Here is a 22,238-nt window from a genome sequence, read left to right as displayed (position 1 = left end):
GCAAGCTACTACAACAGCTCTGGCTTTGAAGACATAACTTAAGCAAGTATTAGTTTGGGCACTGAAAGATTACGATCATTTATAGTTTGGAATCTGACAAGCAGCAACTAAACAACTGAAAGATGAGAGTCTTGTGGGCCTTTATCTGATGCTTAGTCAAACAGGCAGCTAGATGAAGCATAATCATCATTTGAAAATCTTCTATTGGAAAGGCAGGCCTTCTGAATGTTGCTTTTGGTTTCTCTATCTCTATGTTGTAGGTACTGAAAAAGAAACTACATGAAGAGGCAGTTTCATTTAACAGCGTAACAGTATTGTGTTTAATAGGCCAGGCTGCTTTCACACAAGCCAGCCACCAGGATGAAAGCTGTCACTCTTCTGTATCCTCAGATTGAAGAAAGAAGCTTTGGGTAGAAGAACTGTGCTTGTGGACTACAAGCTTCAGAAATACCCAGTCTTCTGACAACTTAGCCCAACCATGTTTCAGCTCCAGCATCAGGAACTAAGAACACGGGGGAAAGTAGGCTTCTGATTTGCCATAGAATGCCAAGCCTATCAAAAGCAAAGCCTACTTCTCCCAGCTCTAGATGTTGGCTCATTTCCTCCCACTAGCCTCCCTGGCCTCTCCCAGCCCCAAGGTTTACCTTCTCTCAGGTCCCTAATCTTGATCATTAGGCAGATACAGGAAAAAAGTCACAGTCTTATCTATGAAAGGTTTCTTGTACATTCTGGTTTTCAGAAATTGTGACAAACAGCAGAGTCATGACATTCCAGCACTTGCCAGGAATTCAAGGGAAAAAAAAAACATATATTCAATCAAGACCAAATCAAGGTCTTTATTGATCAGAAAGGACTTAGTCTGGGAAGAAAGGAAAGGTAATTCCTTGCAAATGTTCCTCTCACCCAGTACTGTTCAGATCTAGATTGTAGGTAGTGGTGGGGGTGGGGGGAGAACTTTTACTGCAATAATAAACCAAAAAGAAATACACAAAAGGCATTCTGCAAACACTCTCACTCTACCAGTATTTCAACAGGAGCTTGCCTGCCAATTTTCCAAGATTCTGAAATGTAAATAGATAGAAGACTTGATCTGGGTCCCTTTTTCATTAAAGGCGTAATCACTTAGCTCATTTTCATAAATTGGCATAAATTCTGTCTCAATTTATTTCTTTGTTACTTAACCATTCCTTAGGAAAGCTAAAGTTCTTAAGAGAGATCAAAACCAACTTAATACTTTCTCACACAAGCAGGACAAATAAACAAGTCACACAACATAATTCAGTAGGTTTAGCATTTTGAACTTACATCTCCATATTTTGTTATTTCAAAACAACTGTCACAAGGGTGGAAATTAGAGGCAGGCAGTTCTCTGTGAGGCCAGTCTGGGTTATACAGTCAATTAGCAGGGATACACAGTGAGACTGTGTCTTAAATTTTTTTTAAAAAAGAAAAGAATAAAAGGAGGAGGAGGAAGAAGAAAAAAAAGAGAAAAGAAAACAAACAAGTTCATTTGTTTGTTTTGTGGGTTGGTTGGTCTCACTAGGCAAAGTCTTTGCTGGCCTAGAACCCTCCATGAGAGGCCTTAAACTCAGAGACCAGGCATGTACAACCATGTCCAGTTTATTCCATGCTAGGAATCAAACCCAGGGCTTGGTGCATGCTAAGCAATATATATGTATATGTATATATCCTTGTCTTTCTTTTCTTTTTCTTTTATCTTTTCCTTCCTCCCTTTCTCCATCCTCTACCTCTCTCCCTCCCTTTCTTTCTTTCCTTTCTTCCTTCCCTTTTTGTGAATGGAGAGATAGTGCTAGGGACCAAATCAAGGTCTTTTGCATGCTAGGCAAGAATTCTATGTCTTGAAACATTCATTTCTGAATATCTAGATAATACAGTTATTTGGAGAATTACTAAATTCAATATGACGACTTTAAACAGAAAACTTAAGAGAATATATGTATATTTCTGGATTCCTCCATGTTGATTAGGATAAGCTCAAAACTTCAATAAAATCCAAGCCTTTACTGAATAGAAGCACTTAAAATTATAGATTCTCTTTAGACATAAAGGGGGGAGTAAATACAAATTTTAAAATGAAGCTTCCATGTACATGATTAATTTATAATTCACATGTCAATCTCTCTTTTTCCTTGCAGGCAAAGCCCTCTCATTTGGAAGGCATTCTCAAGAGCTGTTTCTCACCAGGAGAAACAGAAAAACTGAAAGACTTTAAAAGGAAAAAGCAAACGGCACAGTCCTGAACACTTCTAATCACATTAATTCAGTCCCAATGGGAGTCCATCATTCTACATACACTTTCAGTCCACAGCTCTCCTCCCTAAGACTCCAGAAAAACCTATATTCTAACCTGACACACAAAAATACCAGCCAGTAAATTCATTTCAGTAAAAACACGGGGAATAATAACTGGGGAGGAGGGAAAACGTCCCAACTTAAAGTGAAGCATATATAAAGGAGTCACTCCTGAGAGAAGAACAAACAAATGTGTAACCTACCAAATCAGGAAGCTGTCTCCCTGAGCAACAGGAGCAATCAGGAGAACATGCAAAGGCCTCCAGGACCATCATACCCAGGGATTCCCCCAAGAAATGATTTTAGAATTAATAGAGGTGTCAATGATCAAAATAATTTCAAAATAATCAATTTGCCCAACCCCTGTCCTGAGATGTACCATCATATCCCACCATGAGGTGACAGGCTGCAAAGGCTTCCAAGGCTCTACCTCTAGGCCCAGTGAAGAGCCTCCACCCCACACCTAGCTCTACTTCACTAAACATGACAAGTTAGTGGAGGTAAGGAAACAAAACAAAAACAAAAATCTAGCATCTTAGAACCTAAAGTCACCTTAATAATAGTAATAGTAATAATAGTCCTCCCTCTAAAAAAGTTGAGTGAATGGCAGGAGAGAGATCTGCATATTTGAAACTCGACTCAGTTTTCAGAGCATTGCCTCCTTTGGGGACTTCCAAAACAAGCCTTCCAGGTGGCTGCTTTAGGGTGACAAGTGACCTGAAAGTGCAACATGGAGGCCAAGATGAGCTGCTGAAACCTAGCCCAAGGAAGGTTGTAAATTACCAGCCACAGACCATGTAAGAAGCCAGAAGGTGATGGAATGGGCTGGATAAACATGAAGCATTTTATTGCTGGCCAGAAAGTCTTCATTCATTCATCAAAATGGGTGAATGAAAATATTAAGAAGTAGGGATGGCATGGGCTGCTTACTCAGAGTCCTTCTAAATAAAAAAAACCTTACTCAGTCTGCCCTGGATATCAAATACAGCCTCCTCTCAGGAAAGGGAAAAAATTCCCCCTTCTTACAAAAAGGTTGCACACCAGAGTCCAAATCTTGGCAAATGAGATGTTATATAAATCCCAAGTTTTCCTAAATATGTATGTTTACATTCATGCAACACAAACCTTTTAGGACATCTAAGTTTCTGACACCCCCACACACACACACACACACTTTTTCAGCTCAAGAAAGAGTCAAAATACATAGTAACAGGTATTACTAAAGACCTTACTCACTCCACTTAGATGATATTTCCTAACAATTAAATGCAGGAGATTTAGTAAGTTGCATACAAAACGCATTTAACAGCAGCACACTTGCCTTTAGTTGAGCCAAAACGGAACAATTACCTATCGTGGGGTGGGGGGTGGTTAATAACAAAAATTCACCCTGAAATTTTTTTATTATTTTCTCAGTGATTTGTAAAGCCACTTTTTCATTATTCTATAAACTGGCTAATTCCTCAACATCTTACTTTGCCTTTAAAAGGCTTTCTTCCACACAACGATGGGATTTCCCTAAGAAATTTTCCCAGAGGATGATTCCCACCAATAGGCTTTATCAACTCAGCCTGCGCAAGCAAACACTTGGCTTCTGCTAATTTCCCCCCCCCCTTACACACACACACCGGGGGTAGGGGGTTAGTTCACACTCCCAAAACCATCCCGGACCAACTTGAGAGGCTATTTTATTGGCACATTTTCCTGCCTCTCTCCTGAAAGAATGCTTTTCCAACTGACCTTTCAACAGCTGGGGAGATGGCACGATCTCTAAGATTCAGCTGGAAACTAGAGGATATTTTAGCATCTTAACTCGTCCCTGCAACCGTCTCTGCCCCAATCCTAATCTTCTAAGTTCAAGGGCAGAAGCCCCCCCCCACACACACACACACACAACATTTGCAAACAGATCTCCGAGCTGTACCGCTCGCACCAACTCACCGCGAGCATCCTTGCACGACCGCTACCTACTCGACACCTTCACCCCGGCCCGCGGCGAATGCGCTAAGCACACACCGGACCACCCGAGCTTACCTTCCCGGGCTTTCAGCAACACCGTGTTGGCCACGATGTTTTCCAGCTCCATTGACAGTCGGCAGTCAGCGAGGGAGCCGGCCGGGGCTGTCAGCGCCTGGAGTGATGCCGCTGCTCAGGCTGACGCCGCTAATGCCAGAGCCGGGAGCAAGCAGCCCGCTTTGCTACCGCATTATTCTTGCTCGGAGCCCGCGGAGTTTCCCCCTCTGCACCGAGGAGCCGCCGCCGCTGCTTCTTCCTCCCTCTGTGTCCCCCCTCCCCCCTCCCTCAACACTCTCCCCCCCACCCCCCACCCTCCGCGCGTCTCTGTCACTCCATTCTCCTCCCCTCCGGCTCCCGCGGATGCTTTAATGCCTCGGATGCTTCAACCTCCCCTCGTTCCCCTCCCGGGGGTGTGGTACTCTAGGCTCGAGCCGCCGGACTACGCAGGCGCCTGCTCAGAGGCACCGCCCACGGCACGCTCTGGGCGCAAGATAGCTGGGAGTTGTAGTCCGGGGCCTGACGAGGCGGGGGGCGCTTTTGAAGCAGGAACTATGGAGCGGGAGTGCATCCGATATGGCGCTGAGACCAGGCAGCCCAGCCTTGCTAGCAGGAGAGTCAAAGACTACTCAGCTGAGGCAGAGTGGAAGGTCCCTTTCCTGCCCCGCCAAGATCCCAGAAAGCGTAGAGCACAAGCCACGACGGCGGGACGCTGGTGTGGGAGGCCCAGGTGCGAACTGAGACCCGGGCGAACACGCGCCCCTGGGGTTCCGCGCTGCCCGCCGTCTGTGGCTCACATGCGCCAGGTCGCTGACAAAGGTGCACTTTGTTTCCGGGCAGGAAGGGGTTCGCCCGCCTGGGCGACCCGGCGGTGGCCCGGCTCTGGCCGCGTAGTCTGAGCGCCCCCTGGCGACGGCGTGTCTAGGAGAACCAAAACGCAGGCGCCTGGGATTCCCGGAATCCCCGCGTGCGAACAGCTTCGCAAGCCTGCGGGGCCCGCAACGCCACGATTCTCATTATAACCAAACTCATTGTGTTCGAATTACTAAAAACACACAAGGAACCGTCTGAGACCGCTGTGGGCGCGTTAATAAGTAACAAGCCAGGCCAGCGCTGAGCCGGAGTGGAAAAGCACTCAAATTCCAGGCTTGTTTATCTTGGAGCACTTGGCTCTAAATTTACACTTTAAGAACGTCGCACCCCAGATGTGGTCCCAGCTCCTCTTCACTCAAAGGCCCCCTAATCCTGGGAAACTGCCTCTCCGGTCACCTGGGGTCTTGCAAGAAGAGTCCTAAAGGCTGGGGGCGGGGCTGCCAGGCTCCAGGGAACAATGAGGCCTTTGCCTCCTTTGGGCCTTGAGGGCCGGATATCCGTTCTGAAACACAGAAGTCCAAAAGAAGGAAAAACTGTCTGCCCCGGAGCTGCCAGGAAGTAGTAGGGAGGTGCCGAGAGAAATGGAGAACAGTCATTAAGCATTGGAGAATGTAAAGGAACTAACCGCATTTCCAGAATGTGTTCACGGGTTCTAACAGGCCGTGATAGTCTTCTTTCCTGGTGGGTATACCTGCCATAAACACTTCCTAGTGTCTGGATTTGGGTCAGTGGACATCGCTTGTCTGCAAGAATTAGTAAGTGCTTGTCAGAAGGCAGAGAGCTGAGCAAACTTGAGCAACAGGAATTCTAAGTAAACCAAGCTTAGTCTTTGCTACATACTCTTATGCCCAGACCCTAACTTGTGATGAAAGGGTCTCTCTCAAAAAGAAGAGAAACTCTTAAAGTGGCCATCACCATAGAGCCCAACTACAGTGGCAATTTGTCAGGAGCCTAGACCTGATGCAATCCAATGTTTGTTTATTTCACTGACATTTTTTCACTTTTTATTTTAATGGGGTCTCACAAAACCCAGGCTGGCCTGGAACTCCTAGTCCTGCTGCCTGGGTCCTCTGTAAGAGCAGTAGGTGCCATTAACCACTAAGCCATCTCTTCATCTCCATAACATCTTGTTTTGTTTTTCTATAGTTTCTCTGTGTAGCCCTGGCTGTCCTGGAACTAGCTCTGTAGACCAGGCTGGCCTTGAATTTACAGAGATCTGCCTATCTCTGCTTCTCCAGTGCTGAGATGAAAGGTGTGTGCCATCACTGCCTGGCTTCATAACATTTTTTAATAGCTAAATTTGAATGCTTTCACATAGTAACCTGTTCACAAACTTCCTGTGTTTACCAGTCCTAGAAATCTTTTAATAATGCAAATTCTGATTAAAATTCAGATGTGGGCCGGGCGGTGGTGGCACACGCCTTTAATCCCAGCACTCGGGAGGCAGAGCCAGGCGGATCTCTGTGAGTTCGAGGCCAGCCTGGGCTACCAAGTGAGTTCCAGGCAAGGCGCAAAGCTACACAGAGAAACCCTGTCTCAAAAACCACACACACAAAAAAAAAAAAAAATTCAGATGTGGGTCTATGACAGATCCTGAAATTCCATTTTTGACAGACTCCAGTGTTCTATCAATCCTGCAAGAAAACCACCCTCTTAAGTAGCAAAGCTCTGTTAACTGTAAACCCTACCTACTTTCTTATATCCAGCCCCAGTCAGCTGGGGTTTTACCTCTCTGATAGATAGAAACACTCCTGGTTTGCAACTCTGTAAATCCCTGACTGTCTCCATTTTACAGATATGAAACAGAACCAGCAAGAGTGAGTCCCAGTAGACACAGCAAGTAGGTCTTAGCCTGTCCAGTTCTCTGTCCACTACAAGATGATGCATCCTTCCTACAAAATAAATAGTTGTAGGTCAAGTTATCTGTGCCTTTGTGAGGAAATTAGGACATTCCAATGCAAGAATGGAACAATGATAGCATTTACCCAGTGGGGGAATCAGGCCTATGCTAGTTGTTTGACATGATTATCAACTTGAACACAACATCCGGATGAGATAGAAAACATAGCTGAGATTTTATTATTTGCCTGGATTACACACTAGTAAGTAAAAGTCCTAGGATTTGAACCTGGCAGAGAGATCAGAGTTTGTGCAATGATCTCTGCCTGGCACAGACTAGACATATCAACTTGGTTCTGAACTTTCTTTTTTGTTGCCAAAGTGAACTTGTAAGAAGACAAAGCAGGTATTGACTAAATGGTTAAGACTTTAGGGAGTTTTCTATTCCTATCTATAATTCCACTGGGATTGTTTCATTCCTTTCAATTAGCTGCAATAATAACTCACAGGCCCCCCCCTTGAAAAACTGGTTTGTTTTGAGGAAGAGTCATCCATTAAGTTTCAATAACTAATAAGGGAATTATTGACAGCCAGCTGAGAGCAAAAATGGAAATCCAAATGAGGTTCCTGTGAGGATGCAAGGAATGGGAAAGACAAAAGCTGACAAACTGCACACAGGGTCAGCTGAGCTAAAAAAAAAAAAAAAAAAAAAAAAAAAAAAAAAAAAAAAAAAAGATAGTGAAAAAATGTCAGTGAAATAAACAAACATTGGATTGCATCAGGGATTCTCATTCTTCCAGGGGTACCTGTCTCCCATGGAAAAAGCTGTTGGGTCAAAGTTTTTGTAAACAGAAATCTGCTATCCTGAAAGACAACAATCTATCTTCATTCTAAAGTATACATTCCTTGTGCCTCAATAATTACATGGGCTTTTTGGATCCTACTTGAGTTAGAGTCCTCATCCTTATATGCCTCTCAACTTCCAGGTCCTCAGAAAACAGCTGGAAATAGAAATTCCATTTTTTAAGTCTCTCCTTTCAATGTTTACTAATTTGCCAAGCACTGCAGGGAGTACAGGGAACTTCCTTCACCAGCAGGAAAGCAAATTGGGCTACATACTCTGTGGAATAAGATGTATTGTAGAGACTGCTGGGCAGTGGTGGTACACGCCTTTAATTCTAGCACTCAGGAGGTAGACACAGACAGATTTCTGTGAGTTCGAGGCCAGCTTGCTTCTACAGAGTGAGTTCCAGGACAGCCAGAGCTGTTACATGGAAAAATCCTGTCTTGAAAAAAAAAAGTTATTGTAGAGATATATACAGAGGACTTTGCCAGTAGAGGAAGACGTGGTCTTAGGCACCATGACAATTCCAAGAATTAAAAGGAATCTTGGAAATCCAAGGCTTCCCATTAACATCTCTCTCATTCTGAAAGGACCTCATGGTCACCAAATTTCACATGTAAAATGTTGCCATGCTTCTTAAAAAAAAAATAAATAAATAAAAAAATAAAAAAAAATAAAATAAAAAAATAAAATAAAATAAAAATAAAATAAAATAAAAAAATAAAAAAAATGTTGCCATGCTGTGCAACATAATGTTTTTCTATTAATACCTTTCTTTGAAGTAGGCTCACTTTTTTATTATCATTTTTTATTAATTGTACAGAGTATGAATTTCATTGTGACTTTTTTTTAATTGTGACATTTTGTTTGTGGCTTGTTTTCTGTTTTGTCTTTTGTTTTTATCATGTAGCCCAAATTAGCCTTGGACTCATTGTGTAGCACAGAATAATCTTGAACTTCGGATCCTCCAGCCCCCCCACACACACACAACTTTAACCCCAGCACTTAGGAGGCAGAAGCAGGCGAATCTCTGTGAGTTCTAGGCCAGGCTGATGTATAAATCAAGTTCCAGGACAACCAGGGCTGCACAGAGAAACCCTGTCGCAAAAAAAAAAAAAAAAGAAAGAAAGAAAAACAAAAACAAACCCCAGGATCTTGCACATGTTGGGCAAGCACTCTACCATCTGAGCTACGATACCCAGTCCTCACCAGGAAATGTGAAGGTGACAAATCATAATGTCATAGCAACTAATGGCAGCTTTGAAACATGAATAAGAAACTTCTTTATGATTTTTATCAGCAAATATTTTATTTATATAACTGTTTTATATTCATTTATGCCCATGTTACCCAAAGATTTCTTGGGCAAAAAGGAGCCACATGGAAAAGTGTAAGAAGCACCAATATAGATAAGTTTCTGCCCTCTCAGAGTCCTGAGGGGTACTAGCTAGATCATGCTAGGTATCTATCTAAATCCCCACCTCCCTGTGAGATCAAACTTTAAAGGGAAAGAGTGGGGCTTCACTGGCCTCCCAATGTTATAGAAATGTCTGTATTTTCTAGAAAGCCAAAGCCAATCTCTTCAGACTTCTAGCTCTCCAATTGGACCTCTGTTCTCAGAGCTGTCTCTTGCTATCAACCCAGTAGTTCTGTGGTCACCTGCTGTGGATATCATTCTGTATAAATAAAACACTGATTGGCCAGTGGCCAGGCAGGAAGTAGGCAGGACAAGGAGAGGAGAATTCTGGGAAGTGGAAGGCTGAGTGAAGGAGACACTGCCAGCTGTCGCCATGACAAGCAGCATGTGAAGATGCTGGTAAGCCACAAGCCACGTGGCAAGGTATAGATTTATAGAAATGAATTAATTTAAGACGTAAGAACTAGATAGCTAGAAGCCTGTGCCATTAGGCCAAACAGTTTAAACAATATACGTCTCTGTGTTTACTTGGTTGGGTCTGAGCAGCTGTGGGACTGGCAGGTGACAGAGATTTGTCCTGACTGTGGGCCAGCAGGAAAACTCTAGCTACAGTCACCGAACTTTAGGAAACAAGACAAGCTAGTTTTAACTCAAATTTCAGCCTGAGAGAAACATAAGATCCTCACCCCCAAATTATTTATTGAAAGTTAAGCATTTTTTACCTCATTAAGTGCTGGACAATCAACACTTTTGGTGGAGACAAAATACTCATATTACACAGTAGAACCATAATCCTTAATTCTGTACTTTCAGAATCAGGGCAGAAAATGTGCTTTCCTCCAGTAATTTACTTTTTTAAAAAAAGTTATTTTTCTGTTAATGTAGATAAGAATCTAAGCCATCATCCTGGCTCCTTTTATGACCATCATCTGTCAAAGGATTACCTTTTTATGATCAGCATCAGACAGGAGCTAGTCTCACCAAAACCGGTCCACTTGTTATTTGTAGTGCCAAAAACTTTTAACAGATGGATGTCCATAAATGTGGAAGTCAAAAGACAACTTTTAGGAGTCTTCTCTCCATCCACCAGTTGAGTTTCAGGAATCAATTTAAGGTGGTCAGCAAGTGCCTTACCTGCTGAGCCACTTTGACAACCCTATCTTCTTCTTTTTTTTTTCAAGATTTGTTTACTTATTATGTACACTGTGTTCCACCTGCATGTATGGCTGCACACCAGAAGAGGGCACCACCATTATAGATGGTTGTGAGCCATCATGTGGTTGCTGAGAATTGAACTCAGGGTCTCTGAAAGAGCAGCTAGTGCTCTTAACCTCTGAGCTATGTCTTCAGCCCCCATGTCTTCTTTTTTTTACAGACAGGGTCTGGATATATAGCCCTAGCTATCCAGGATTCACTGTACAGACCAGACTGTCCTCTAACTTGTGGTGACCCTCCTGCCACATCATATATATATAGATTGAGATTCCAGACAGGTACTACCATGCCTGGTCAAGAACTGCTTCTAAAAGAGAAAGAGACAAGCTAAACTGAATGGAACCTTAGGCTAAGCCCTTAGAATCAGCTAGCTGACTCATAGGAGAAGCAAGCTGGAAGGGCAACCTTAATACTACAATAACATAAACATTCTCTTGCTCAGACTCTGGGACTAATGATCTTAAAAACCTTAGAAAAAGGATATTACACATCTAAAGTGAGCCATCATGGGTATGTGGATATTTTATTTATTCTCAGAAAAGAGAACCTACTTCTTCCTTCATTGAAGTCTCAGCTAGCTAGTTAATTCTAAATGAAATCTGTTGAATATCTGGGATACTGAAAAACACAAAGCTTTACACAGACTGAGTTTTTTCTTTACAGTAATGTAGAATACATAGGCTTGTAGCCTATTCACCCAGTTGGCTTGAGCATCTGTCCCTGCCAGAGTGATATCTCAAACCTAAGGTTTAGACAGGCAGATGTGACTGGAGATCCCATTCCTTGGAGGAGTTTCCTCTGTGAACAGAGGATGCCATCTAGCAGATACTTTGGGAATGGCAATAATAAGCCTCAAGCTCCACATGGTGTAGTCTGTATAGGTCCATGAATCTGTGGAGCCAGTTCCAACTTATTACAGAGGGAAATCTGCTCCTGGAGTACTTCTTGGGCCATAGGAAGTGTCTGTGGCTTGTAGCTCAACCTTTACAATCCTGTGTGTTCAGTGTCTGACTTATAGTCTCAGCATTACAAAGGCAGGGGCAGGAGAATTGCTGCAAGTTTGAGGTCAGCCTTACTGTGTATGTACAGCCAGTTGCAGGCTTGCCAGGGATACATAGCAAGACCCTGCATAAATAATAAATATGAAATAAAATTTACTCTTCCTGGTGCTTAGTTCTATGAGTTTAGACATATATGCACAGACATATAGAATAGTGCCATCATTACAGACTTTTTAAGTATTCTTTTCCTTTCTAAGAAATAAGAAAAAAAATGGATGAAAAGGAAAGAAAAAAAACTGAGTCCTTAAAGATACAAGATTTACCTTTTGACCCAACATATTTCTACTCTTAGGTACCTACCCAAGAGAATTGAAAACATATCCAAACAAAAACTTGTACATAAATCTCAGTTACAGCATTAGACACAGTAGCTACAATATGAAACAACCCAAGTCTGTCTTAATAAATGTAAAATATATAAGGAAAATATGTCATACTCATATTATGAAAAAATATATCCCCAAACAATGAAGTGTTAATATGAACATTTTTTGCTGAGTAAAAGAGGCTAGGCCCAAAGGGGGAAAAATATTTCATTTATATAAAACATCTAAAAATTTCATAAAGACAGAGCACAGATTGTCAGTTGTCAGAGAATGAGGGAGTGGGTAATAATTATATAATAGGTATGGGAGTTTCATTTAGAGATGATGAAAATGTTTTGGGACTGGACAGATATAGCAGTTGCCCAATATTATGAATATATTAAAAGCCACTGAATAATCAATTCTAAAATGATGAACTTTGTGTTATGTAACTTTAATAAAAATCATTTAAATATTTTTAAATCTCTTTTTAACATTTTTAAACTTATTTGTTATTTTTATGTGTATGGGTGTGGCCTGCATGTATGTCTGTGCACGAAATGTATGCAATGAATAGCAAAAGTCAGAAAAGGGCATCAGATTCCCCTGGGACTGGAGATAAAGACAATTGTGAGCTGCCATGTGAGTGCTGAGAATTGAACCCTGGTCCTCTGGAAGAAGCCAAATGCTCTTAACTGCTGAGCCATCTCTCTAGTCCCTCATTTAAATGTTTTATTGGTGTGTGTGTGTGTGTGTGTGTGTGTGTGTGTGTGTGTGTGTGTGTGCGCACGCGCATGCGCACGCGCGCGCGCGCATGTATACATGTGTATGGGTGCTTATAGAGACCAGAAGAGAGCATCAGATCCCCTGGAACTGGAGTTACCATTGTGAGCACTCATTGTGAGTGCTGGAAATTGAACTCAGGTCCTCTGAAAGAGCAGTGCATGTTCTTAACCACTGAGCCATCTCTCCATCCCAATTTTTAAATTTTGCGCCTGGAGAGATGGCTCACCAGTTAAGAACACTTGTTGCTCTTGGAGAGGACCTGGGTTTTGTTCTCAGTACCCAGTTAGTGGTTCACAAGGAGTTCCAGGAAATCAGACACTCTCTTCTGATCTTCATGGGCACCAGGCAGGTATATGGTACACAGACATACATGCAGCCAAACACTTATAAAGATTTTTTTTAAAAAGTTAATTAGGTTAATATCTGAGGAACTTACAGATTAGACCAAGCAATGTATAATGTCAATGTACTGAACAAAAACTGCAGTTCATGTTAGTTATTTGGTGGTGCTCTTACCCTTCAAGGAAATGTCACGAAACATGACAGAATCCACTAACAAGAGTTTTATTAAGATAAGAGAGAGAGACAGAGGTGATAGGCCTGTGGAAAGACACGTGCATAAAGAGAGAAGCCTGGAATATGGCGCGGGCTTATAAAGGCTGGGTTGTGTATGAATACACAGGCTCATGTGACTACTCCATGCATGCATGTAGATCACATGGTTGCACTGTGCACTTTACACAACCATGCAAAGCCTGGTCATGTGAGACCTTTTGACCCAGAAATAGCTAGGTGGAAGTGTCTAGGTCCCCGGCATGCCCAACCGTGGGGGCATGTTGTGAATCTATCAGTTCACATAGTACTTTTGCTTACTGCACAAATAGATAAGCTTTATTGTTGTAATTTTATAGATCATGGAATGACAAACCAGAGAAATAAAGGGCCCATAATCAGAAAGTTGCAGAATTGGGACTCCAAAGCCACATGACTGAAAGGATGAATGGCACTGGTGGAAAAGTCACAAGCCACGGCCACGACTACCAGAGTTAGAAAGAACTTTATTAGAAAGAAGCCAGGCCTGGAGAGAAAGGAAGATGTCAGGAGGAGAGAGAGAGAGAGAGAGAGAGAGAGAGAGAGAGAGAGAGAGAGAAGAGGAAACACAAAAAAGAGAAGGGTGGGGGTCCAAGTCCGGCTTTTTAAGCCAGAGACTGCGTGACCACGTGGTGGTATGCAGTCGCCGGCCACTGATGATGTAAGACGTTAGACACAGGACCCTGAGCTGCGCATGTACAGAATCCTAACAATGACCACATGGTGTTCTTGAATAATAGGAGCTGAGTAGCATGTTTACCACACAACATTGATTTTCCTAGAAAGAAAGAGTATAGCAGGAAGCCTGGAGTCCATAGGAGCAGATCAGTAATTAGGAAAAGACAGAAGGGACAAAGCAATTACACAGAGGAACTCAGTCTAGCATGCAGAATGGATGAAGGACTTGGGAGACCAGTCACAAACTACCATGTAGAAGGGTGGGGTGAGACTCCTTGAAGGAAATGAATGTTAAGTCATTGTAAGTGTTCTCCATTAAGAAATTCCACATTTCCCAGTATTTGAGAGGCAAAGACAGGCAGATCTCTGTGAGTTTGAGGCCAGCGTGGCCTACAGAGTGAGTTCCAGGACAGCCAGGGCTACACAGAGAAACCTTGTCTTGGGGGGCAGGGAGGGAAGAAAAGAAAGAAAGAAATTCCACATAAGGAGCTGGGATGCAGCTCTGTTAGTAGAGTGTTCTCCCTGGTACAGTACCTAGCACAACATAAACTGGGTGTGGAGGATCAGGAAGGAGTTTAATGCCAGCCTGGGCTATAGGAGACCCTGCCCTCCCCAACTACTATCAAAAAATAGTTCCTGGGTAGTACTCTTGCCACCCCATTGCCTTGGAGGGTCTATTCTATAACCACTCCTCTAACATCTCTCTCATTTTCCCCTTCTTTCTGAGACAGGACCTTTTTCCCACTTTGGAGGGACCAAAGATGAGAGAGAGAGAGAAAAAAAAAAAACACCTGCAACTTTGCTCTCAACAAATCTTATCTCACCTCTTCTCAAACTCTCCACCTCTGACCCCAGAATCTTGAGCCTTCTGCACCTGGAGAGCAGCTTTTTTCTTCACAAAATTCAGGGCCTTCACTAAATGATTCACAGAGTAATGGGATGGAGATCATAAAAAGTCTTTGAAAACAAGAGTTTTTGTATTTCTGTTGTATGCTTTGTGACTAGGCACTAATAGTTCTAAAATGTAATGTTGATAGCCAAAAGGAATTACCTATTTAGTTCAGATTCCCCTCATCCCTGCATGGCTCCTCACCCCACCTCCATAGTAGGAATAGAAGTTCACTGAAGGTCGAGGAAGGCTCTTTTGCTTGGAAAGGAAATTTTGAAGGGCATTTAGATGTCTGAAAGTCAAGCCAACTTTTTTTTTTTTTTTTGCTATTTGAGACAGGGTTTCTCTGTGTAGCTTTGGAGCCTGTCCTGGAACCCGCTCTGTAGACCAGGCTGGCCTGGAACTCACAGAGATCCATCTGCCTCTGCTTCCCAAGTACTGGGATTAAAGGCGTGCACCACCACCGCTCACCTAAAACAACTTATTTTTAAATAAAGTTCTGAACTGAGTACATTCTGCATTGTGGGGAGAAAGATTGCTTCACAGAGAAATGGCCCCTAAGGGACTCCAAAGGAACTGAAAGGTGACAGAATTCTGGATGGTATAGTTCATATCCTGCTTCATGTTTTCATTGTCTGCATTATGGTCCTGTTGTGGTGTATTCATCAGAGGAGACTGCTCAGGATGGGTTTAAGCCAATAGAATGTCTTTATTAGTAGTAACTATGGGTGTAGCCCTGAACCTTTCTTGGAGTGAGCTTTTAAGCACAAAAACCAGGTCCTGGGTTTACATACTTCAGTTAACAAGAAAAGTTAGTCAGAAGCAGAACTACAGAGGCCAAAAAGCAAGGTTAGTGCATTTAGAGACTTTCCTAGAACTATGGACTTTGATGGATGAGGCCTACGTTTTAGTTTTGGCAGGTAGTGCTGTCTGCATGCTGAGTTTTACAGTCTTGTAGTAGAATATTATTTTAAGGTGTGTTACTTTTGTTTATGTTACATTTGTTTAACTCTGTGAAGCTGTGTTACTGTGCCTGTGTAAAATACCTGATGGTCTAATAAAGAACTGGCCAGTAGCAAGGCAGGAGAAAGGATAGGTAGGGCTGGCAGGCAGAGAGTATAAATAAAAAGAGAAATCTGGGAAGAGGGAGCTAAGATCTAGAAGCCAAAAGAAGGAGGAGGACTCCAGAGGCCAAACACCCAGCTACACAGCAAGCCACAGAGTAAGAGTAAGATTTATAGAAGTTAAAGAATGACAAAAGCCCAGAGGCAAAAGGTAGATGGGATAATTTAAGATAAGGGAAGCTGGCTAGAAACTAAGCCAAGCTAAGGCTGGGCATTCATAATTAAGTATAAGCCTCTGTGTGTGATTTATTTGGGAGCTGGGTGCCGAGGCTCCCCCAAAAAGAGCCCAACAACAACCTACAACACAATCTGAATGATACTTCCAGTGAATGACATATGCTAAAGTCTTGGGGCCTACTAAGTCTGGGTCTCTGTTATCCCTAAGCCTTTACCTTAAACTGACTATTAAAAGATTAAGAACATGGTCTGTGAACACTATGGGATTAAGAGGTATCCGTAAGAAGACCATCAACATCCCAGAGAAATGTTTAGGTCATGGGTGAGGGGAGAGCTGGAAAGCCCAAGGATTTGTCTACAATGGGTGGATACTCAAGTTGAAGTGCACAGGAGGGATCCACACAAATGAAACATAAAGACTTTGAGGTTCCCTTCAGTAGACAAGCGACTGGTACAAGCCTGTGTCATTCCCTAATCTAAGCAGATAGATTTATTTAGATTCTGGGACTCCAATGTTAGTAGTAATTTTGGAATAAATGTTTTTATACTTCCCCCATTATATATTGACATCTTAAGCTTCAGTGATATTGGGGACAGTCTTTGAGAAATGACTAGGTTATAAGGTTGGAGCCCCCATGAATGAGATCAGCACCCTTATAAGGGAGCCCCAAGTTCTCTTCCTCACTCCCTCCCATAAAGATACAGTGAGGCAGCTATCTACAACCCAGAAAGCTCTCATTAGATCCCAACCACACCACCTCCCTGATATTAAACCTGCAGCCTCAAAAACTGAGGAGAAAAAAACCTCTGTTTATAAGCCACCAGTCTATGGTACTTTGTTTTTTCAGCCCAAATCAAAACTGTAGCCCAAGAGGCCAATAAGATGGCTCAGCAAGTAAAAGCACTTCCTGTGTAAGCCTGACAAACTAAGTTTGATCCCCAAATCCTACTGTAGGAAAGAACCAGTTTCTGAAGATTGTCCTCTGACCTCCACATGCAGGCTGTTGAACTGAGGGAGTGACATCACACATATATCAATAAATATCACCAAAAAATTACACATGCTGACTGTGCTAAATGCCTTTAAAATATTAATTAATTGATTAATTAATTATTGTTTTTTGAGACAGGGTTTTTCAGTGCAGCTTTGGCTGTCCTGGAACTCGCTCTATAGAACAGGCTGGCCTCAACCTCAAAGAGATCGGTCTACTTCTTCCTGTGAGTGCTGGAATTAAAGGCCTGCACCCCCCTCCCCCAGCTAACTCATTTATTTTTCAGGCAGTGAATTCCTACCTCATAGATTAGAATACATGCAGAGTTTTAAAAAAATTTCTTCCACCACCTATTCCTATCTCAGACCGAAATCCTGCCCAAATAAATGCTTACTTCTTTCCTGAACATCTGCCTTCCTTTTTTTTCTCTTTTCTCTGAACCTAGCTCTGCTGTATGTGTCTCAGCTCACTTTGGCCTGTGTCTCTACCCCTCCCCCTTACCTTGCCATTCCCAGTGACTGGCTGGATTAGTGTATACTGGTTGCTGCAGTTAGAAATGGATCCTCTAGATCACCCAATGACGGAGAAATGGCTGAGATCTACATGAACAACCTGGATTTGAGTGGGAGCGATGAAGGGCGAGGGTCGAGGGAAAGAGAGCAGGAGATCCCAGCTGGATCAAGAACAGAGAGAGAGAACAAGAAATAGGAGACCATGGTAAATGAAGACCACATGAGAAAAGGAAGAAACAAAGTGCTAAAGAGGCCCACAGAAATCCACAAAGATACCCCCACAAAAGACTCCTGGCAATGGTCGAGAGACAGCGAGGACTGACCTACTCTGGTGAGGGGATGGCCAAACACCCTAATAGTTGTGCCAGAAACCCCATCCAAGGACTGAGGAATCTGGATGCAGACATCCACGGCTAGGCCCCGGGTGGAGTGCCAGGAGTCTAATTAGCAAGAAAGAGGAGGGTTTATATGAGTGAGAATTGTTGAAACCAAGGTTGGATAAAGCACAAGGACAAATAGCCAAACGAATGGAAACACATGAACTATGAACCAAAGGCTGAGGGGCCCCCAACTGGATCAGGCCCTCTGAATAGGTGAGACAGTTGATTGGCTTGATCTGTTTGGGAGGCATCTAGGCAGTGGTACCAGGTCCTCTGCTCATTGTATGAGTTAGCTGTTTGAAACCTGGGACTTATGCAGGGACGCTTGGCTCAATCTGGGAGGAGGGGACTGGACCTGCCTGGACTGAGTCTACCAGGTCGATCTCAGTCCTCGGGGGAGGGGGGCAGGAATGGGGAGAACCAGGGAATCTGTGGCTGTTATGTAGAACTGAATGGTATTGTAAAATAAAATAAAAGGGGAAAAAAAAGAAACGGATCCTCTCTCTTTTTTCATTTATATAACAATTATTTGGAGTTTTTACTGTATTTATCTTACTTAGTTCATAATATACCATAAAGGATTTATTAAATTGTTACTCTCCTTATATACTATATTTCTAAATTAGAGCTCTTGTTTCTATATTAAAATAACTTCAGTTCAAACTTATTATTTATAAAACTAAACCTTGTGATGATATTTTTTTTGTGCTCTAACAAAGCTTCTCTGGGGATTGGAGGACAGAGCCAGCCAATAGATTAGACATAGAGGCCAGACAGTGATGGCACACACCCTTAATCCTATGACTCACCACCGCCCGGCCTTAAGATGTTTTAATAACATAGATTTTTTTCTTTTTTTATGATAATGAGACATGTCTGCTCCTGGCAGCACCAATCTACTTCAAAAAAGATGTGGGCATCAAAGAAACTTCACATGGAGTTTACTTTCTTTGTGGCAAAAGTTAGCAACTGGGCAAGAAAGTGCTCTTGCCTTGACTGCTGGACAGTATGCTGTCCAAATGGGAGAAACAGGACACAAAAGAAAGGACCACTGATCTCTGACAAGAAAAAGTAGGATAGCCCTTCAGAAAATCCTGCTTCATAGATAAGTCTGTCAGATATTCAAGGCCTGTAGGTCAAAGATAGATGCCCCAACACTGCAGAGGAATCTTGGGTCACTGTCGAGGCAGCCATCTGTTTCTGTCACTTCTCACATTTTTTGGAAGTCACTTGCTTGCAATTCCTGCTCACTTAGGTTATATTGTTGCTGGTGGGATTGAAGACTAGCAGTTATAGTTAGAACTTAGTATATATAATATCTTAGATAGAACATATTAAGTATTAGATTCAGGTTCTTTAGGATAGAACACCTTTGAATGATCTTTATAACATGCCATTTACCTATGCTCTATACTTCTCTGGGTTTTAGTATGTGTTTCTTGCTTGATATTGTTTGCATTGGTTGTAGTTCCATCTTATCTAGGTCATTATCCCTCATTATTCCTGGATAATATTTGATAACCATTCCTTTGTATATAGTCTTGTATTAGTTTAGAACCTTCTTATTTAGACAAAAAGGGGGAGATGTAGTGGGTAGCCATTCCAGCTTGGATCTGGAAGGTCCAACCCCCATTGAGACTCTGGCAACTGTCACGCCTACGAGGCGGGGCCAGGGGAGGCGCCTGGAGACTGGAGAGCTGGATGGGCCAGCGCTCTCTCTGTCCGCTCTCTCTGTGCCGGGACGCTGAACGGTGGAGGTTGACTGAGCAGAGCTCCAGAGAACACCGCTGGACTGCAATACACCTTCCCCAGACCCTGCGACCTACCTATTACTTAATTTGTGAGTTATGCCATTAAATAAATATCCTTTTAACTACGTGGAGTGGCCAAAATAATTTCTCCAATATTATATTATTTCATTCTTGGGTCTCTGATGGAGTTGAAATCTTTATAGTTATAGTTTTCCTTATTACCAGATTCAGAAAAGAAATTCACTAAAGGGGTGTAAAATATATAACATTGAGAGGCATTAAAAGATAATATTAGTAATGCAAGTTAGAATAGAAAGTGAATTAGATACAACCTTTTGGACACCAAGATAGGATAGATATGGAGTATTTTCTCTAAATTTGTCAATTGTTAATGAACTAGACATTGTTGGTGTATTTGTTGCCTGTACATATTGTATACAGTTATTGTACTTATTGTATATAGTTTTTCTTATATTAGTTATAACCTTTTTTAAATTTTAGACAAAAAGGGGAAATGTGGTGATATTTAGTTTGTGCTCTAACAAATAAAGCTTGCTTGGAGATCAGAGTGTGGAGCTAGCCACTAGTTAACCAAAAAAGTCAGGCGGTGGTGGCATGCACCTTTGATCCTAGCACTTGGGATTTCATGCCTTTGATCCCAGTACTTGGGTGGTATACACCTTTAATCCCAGCACTAAGGAGGTGGAGACTGGGTGGAGAGGGGAATATAAGGTGAGAGGAGACAGAAGGTCACCCCTTTCAGGCTAAGGAGCTGGCGAGGTAAGAGGTGGCTGTGGTTTGCTCCCTTGTCTCTCTGATCTTTCAGCATTTACCCCAATATCTGGCTCTGGGTTTTTATTATTCAGACGAAATAGGATTCGTGCTACAGTAGTGTGTTTATCTCATGGAAACACCCTATTCTACTGAGCATTTTTACCTGTAGACTATTATGAAGATTATTTCTTCCTAAGCTGTACTATCTAATTAATAATAATAATGTTACTTTAAATAGAGTTTTGATGATAAAAAAACAAAACAAGGAAGTGTCACACAGCTAAAACACATGAGTTTCTATTGAGGAGCCATAGAGACTGTGGCTTAGGTTAACGATTAAGAAAAACAATTGAGTCCCTGTAGCCCAGCTAGCTTAAATATTTTTAACTTTAATGTTGGAAGATGTGTTGACAGGTTTTAGAGTACATCATTAGCTGAAACAAAGCCTTATAATAACTTCAGGTTGTAGCATGAATCTTGAAAGTTCTTATTAATAAAATCAAATCTGAGGCCAGTTATTGGGATGAAATGCTGGAGGATCAGAGAGACAGAACAAGCCACAGCTACCTCACCTCGCCAGATCCTCAGCTGGTCTTGTTTCCTCAGAATGGAGGCCTCTGAGCCCTCATCCAGAATGGGTCCCAGCTGAACTCTGCTAGAAGCCTGAAAGCTTAACCAGGCCAAATGCTTAACCAGGCCAAATGCTTCTAGTTTCTGGTCCTCACGCCTTATATACCTTTCTGCTTTCTACCACCACTCCCTGGGATTAAAGGCTCACTTTCTGGCATTAAAGGCGTGAGTCACCATGCCTGGCTGTTTCCAATGTGGCTTTGAACTCACAGAGATCCAGAGGGATTTCTACCTCTGGAGTGCTAGGATTAAAGGTGTGAGTGCCACCATTTTCTAGCCTTTGTATCTAGTGGCTGTTCTGTCTCTGACCCTAGATAAATTTATTAGGGTCACAATATTTTGGGGAACACAATACCACCACATCAGGTTGTATTAGATGTTTTGATAATAGCTTTCAGATGAAAACCCCCAAAAAGCAATCTAAAGTTCACAAGGACACATAGCTAAAGTGAAAAATACAAAGCAACCCAATTGTTACTAGCTGACATACTTTCCTTACTAGCGTTGGTTGGTGATCTAATGTGATTAATTCCTTATACCCAATTCTGTCCTCAGTCTCCTGATATAAAAACTATTGATGAGTGGGTATGCACCCTAAAGACTTAAAGTAGAGCTGACTGTTTCTTTTTCACATATAAAAGTTTAGGTTTATGATCTCCTCTAAGATTCCTTATAAGATTACCTTTCAAGATAAGTGATGAAGTAATTGACCCTTTCTTTTTTTTTTTTTTTTTGATTTTTCAAGACAGGGTTTCTCTGTGTAGCTTTGCGCCTTTCCTGGGACTCACTTGGTAGCCCAGGCTGGCCTCAAACTCACAGAGATCCGCCTGGCTCTGCCTCCCAAGTGCTGGGATTAAAGGCATGCACCACCACCGCCCGCCTAATTGACCCTTTCTTTATGACTGCAAAATGCAGCCTGCCAGTAAAAGACCTGACTGAGAAGAATATCTTGCTTGTCTACACAGTTAATCAATAACAAGTTGTTTGTTATTATGAATGTACGTGGATTCTTAGGATAATTTGTTTTTCACATGTAATACACAAAATGTTTAATCATGTAAGGGTTATGGAAAA

The 22,238-nt window shown here is 42.3% G+C and overlaps 1 protein-coding gene across 2 annotated transcripts in view; it reads right to left on the bottom strand.

Annotated features, from left to right (window-relative positions):
- The window catches only part of Grk5 (G protein-coupled receptor kinase 5), a 217,772-nt gene extending 213,103 nt beyond the window's left edge, over positions 1-4,669 (bottom strand). The window contains exon 1 of one of the 2 annotated variants that reach the window (XM_006978475.4): positions 4,348-4,669. In XM_006978475.4, the coding sequence (XP_006978537.1) occupies positions 4,348-4,399 (52 nt within the window). In that variant the 5' untranslated portion in view covers positions 4,400-4,669. The remainder of the gene's footprint in view (positions 1-4,347) is intronic. The other variant, XM_006978474.4, reaches the window with a different exon arrangement.
- Positions 4,670-22,238: the final 17,569 nt, after the last annotated feature.

Source organism: Peromyscus maniculatus, chromosome 1, assembly GCF_049852395.1.
Source record: "Peromyscus maniculatus bairdii isolate BWxNUB_F1_BW_parent chromosome 1, HU_Pman_BW_mat_3.1, whole genome shotgun sequence".
Classification (NCBI taxonomy): Eukaryota; Metazoa; Chordata; class Mammalia; order Rodentia; family Cricetidae; genus Peromyscus; species Peromyscus maniculatus.
This window is presented reverse-complemented; position numbering and strand designations above follow the sequence as displayed.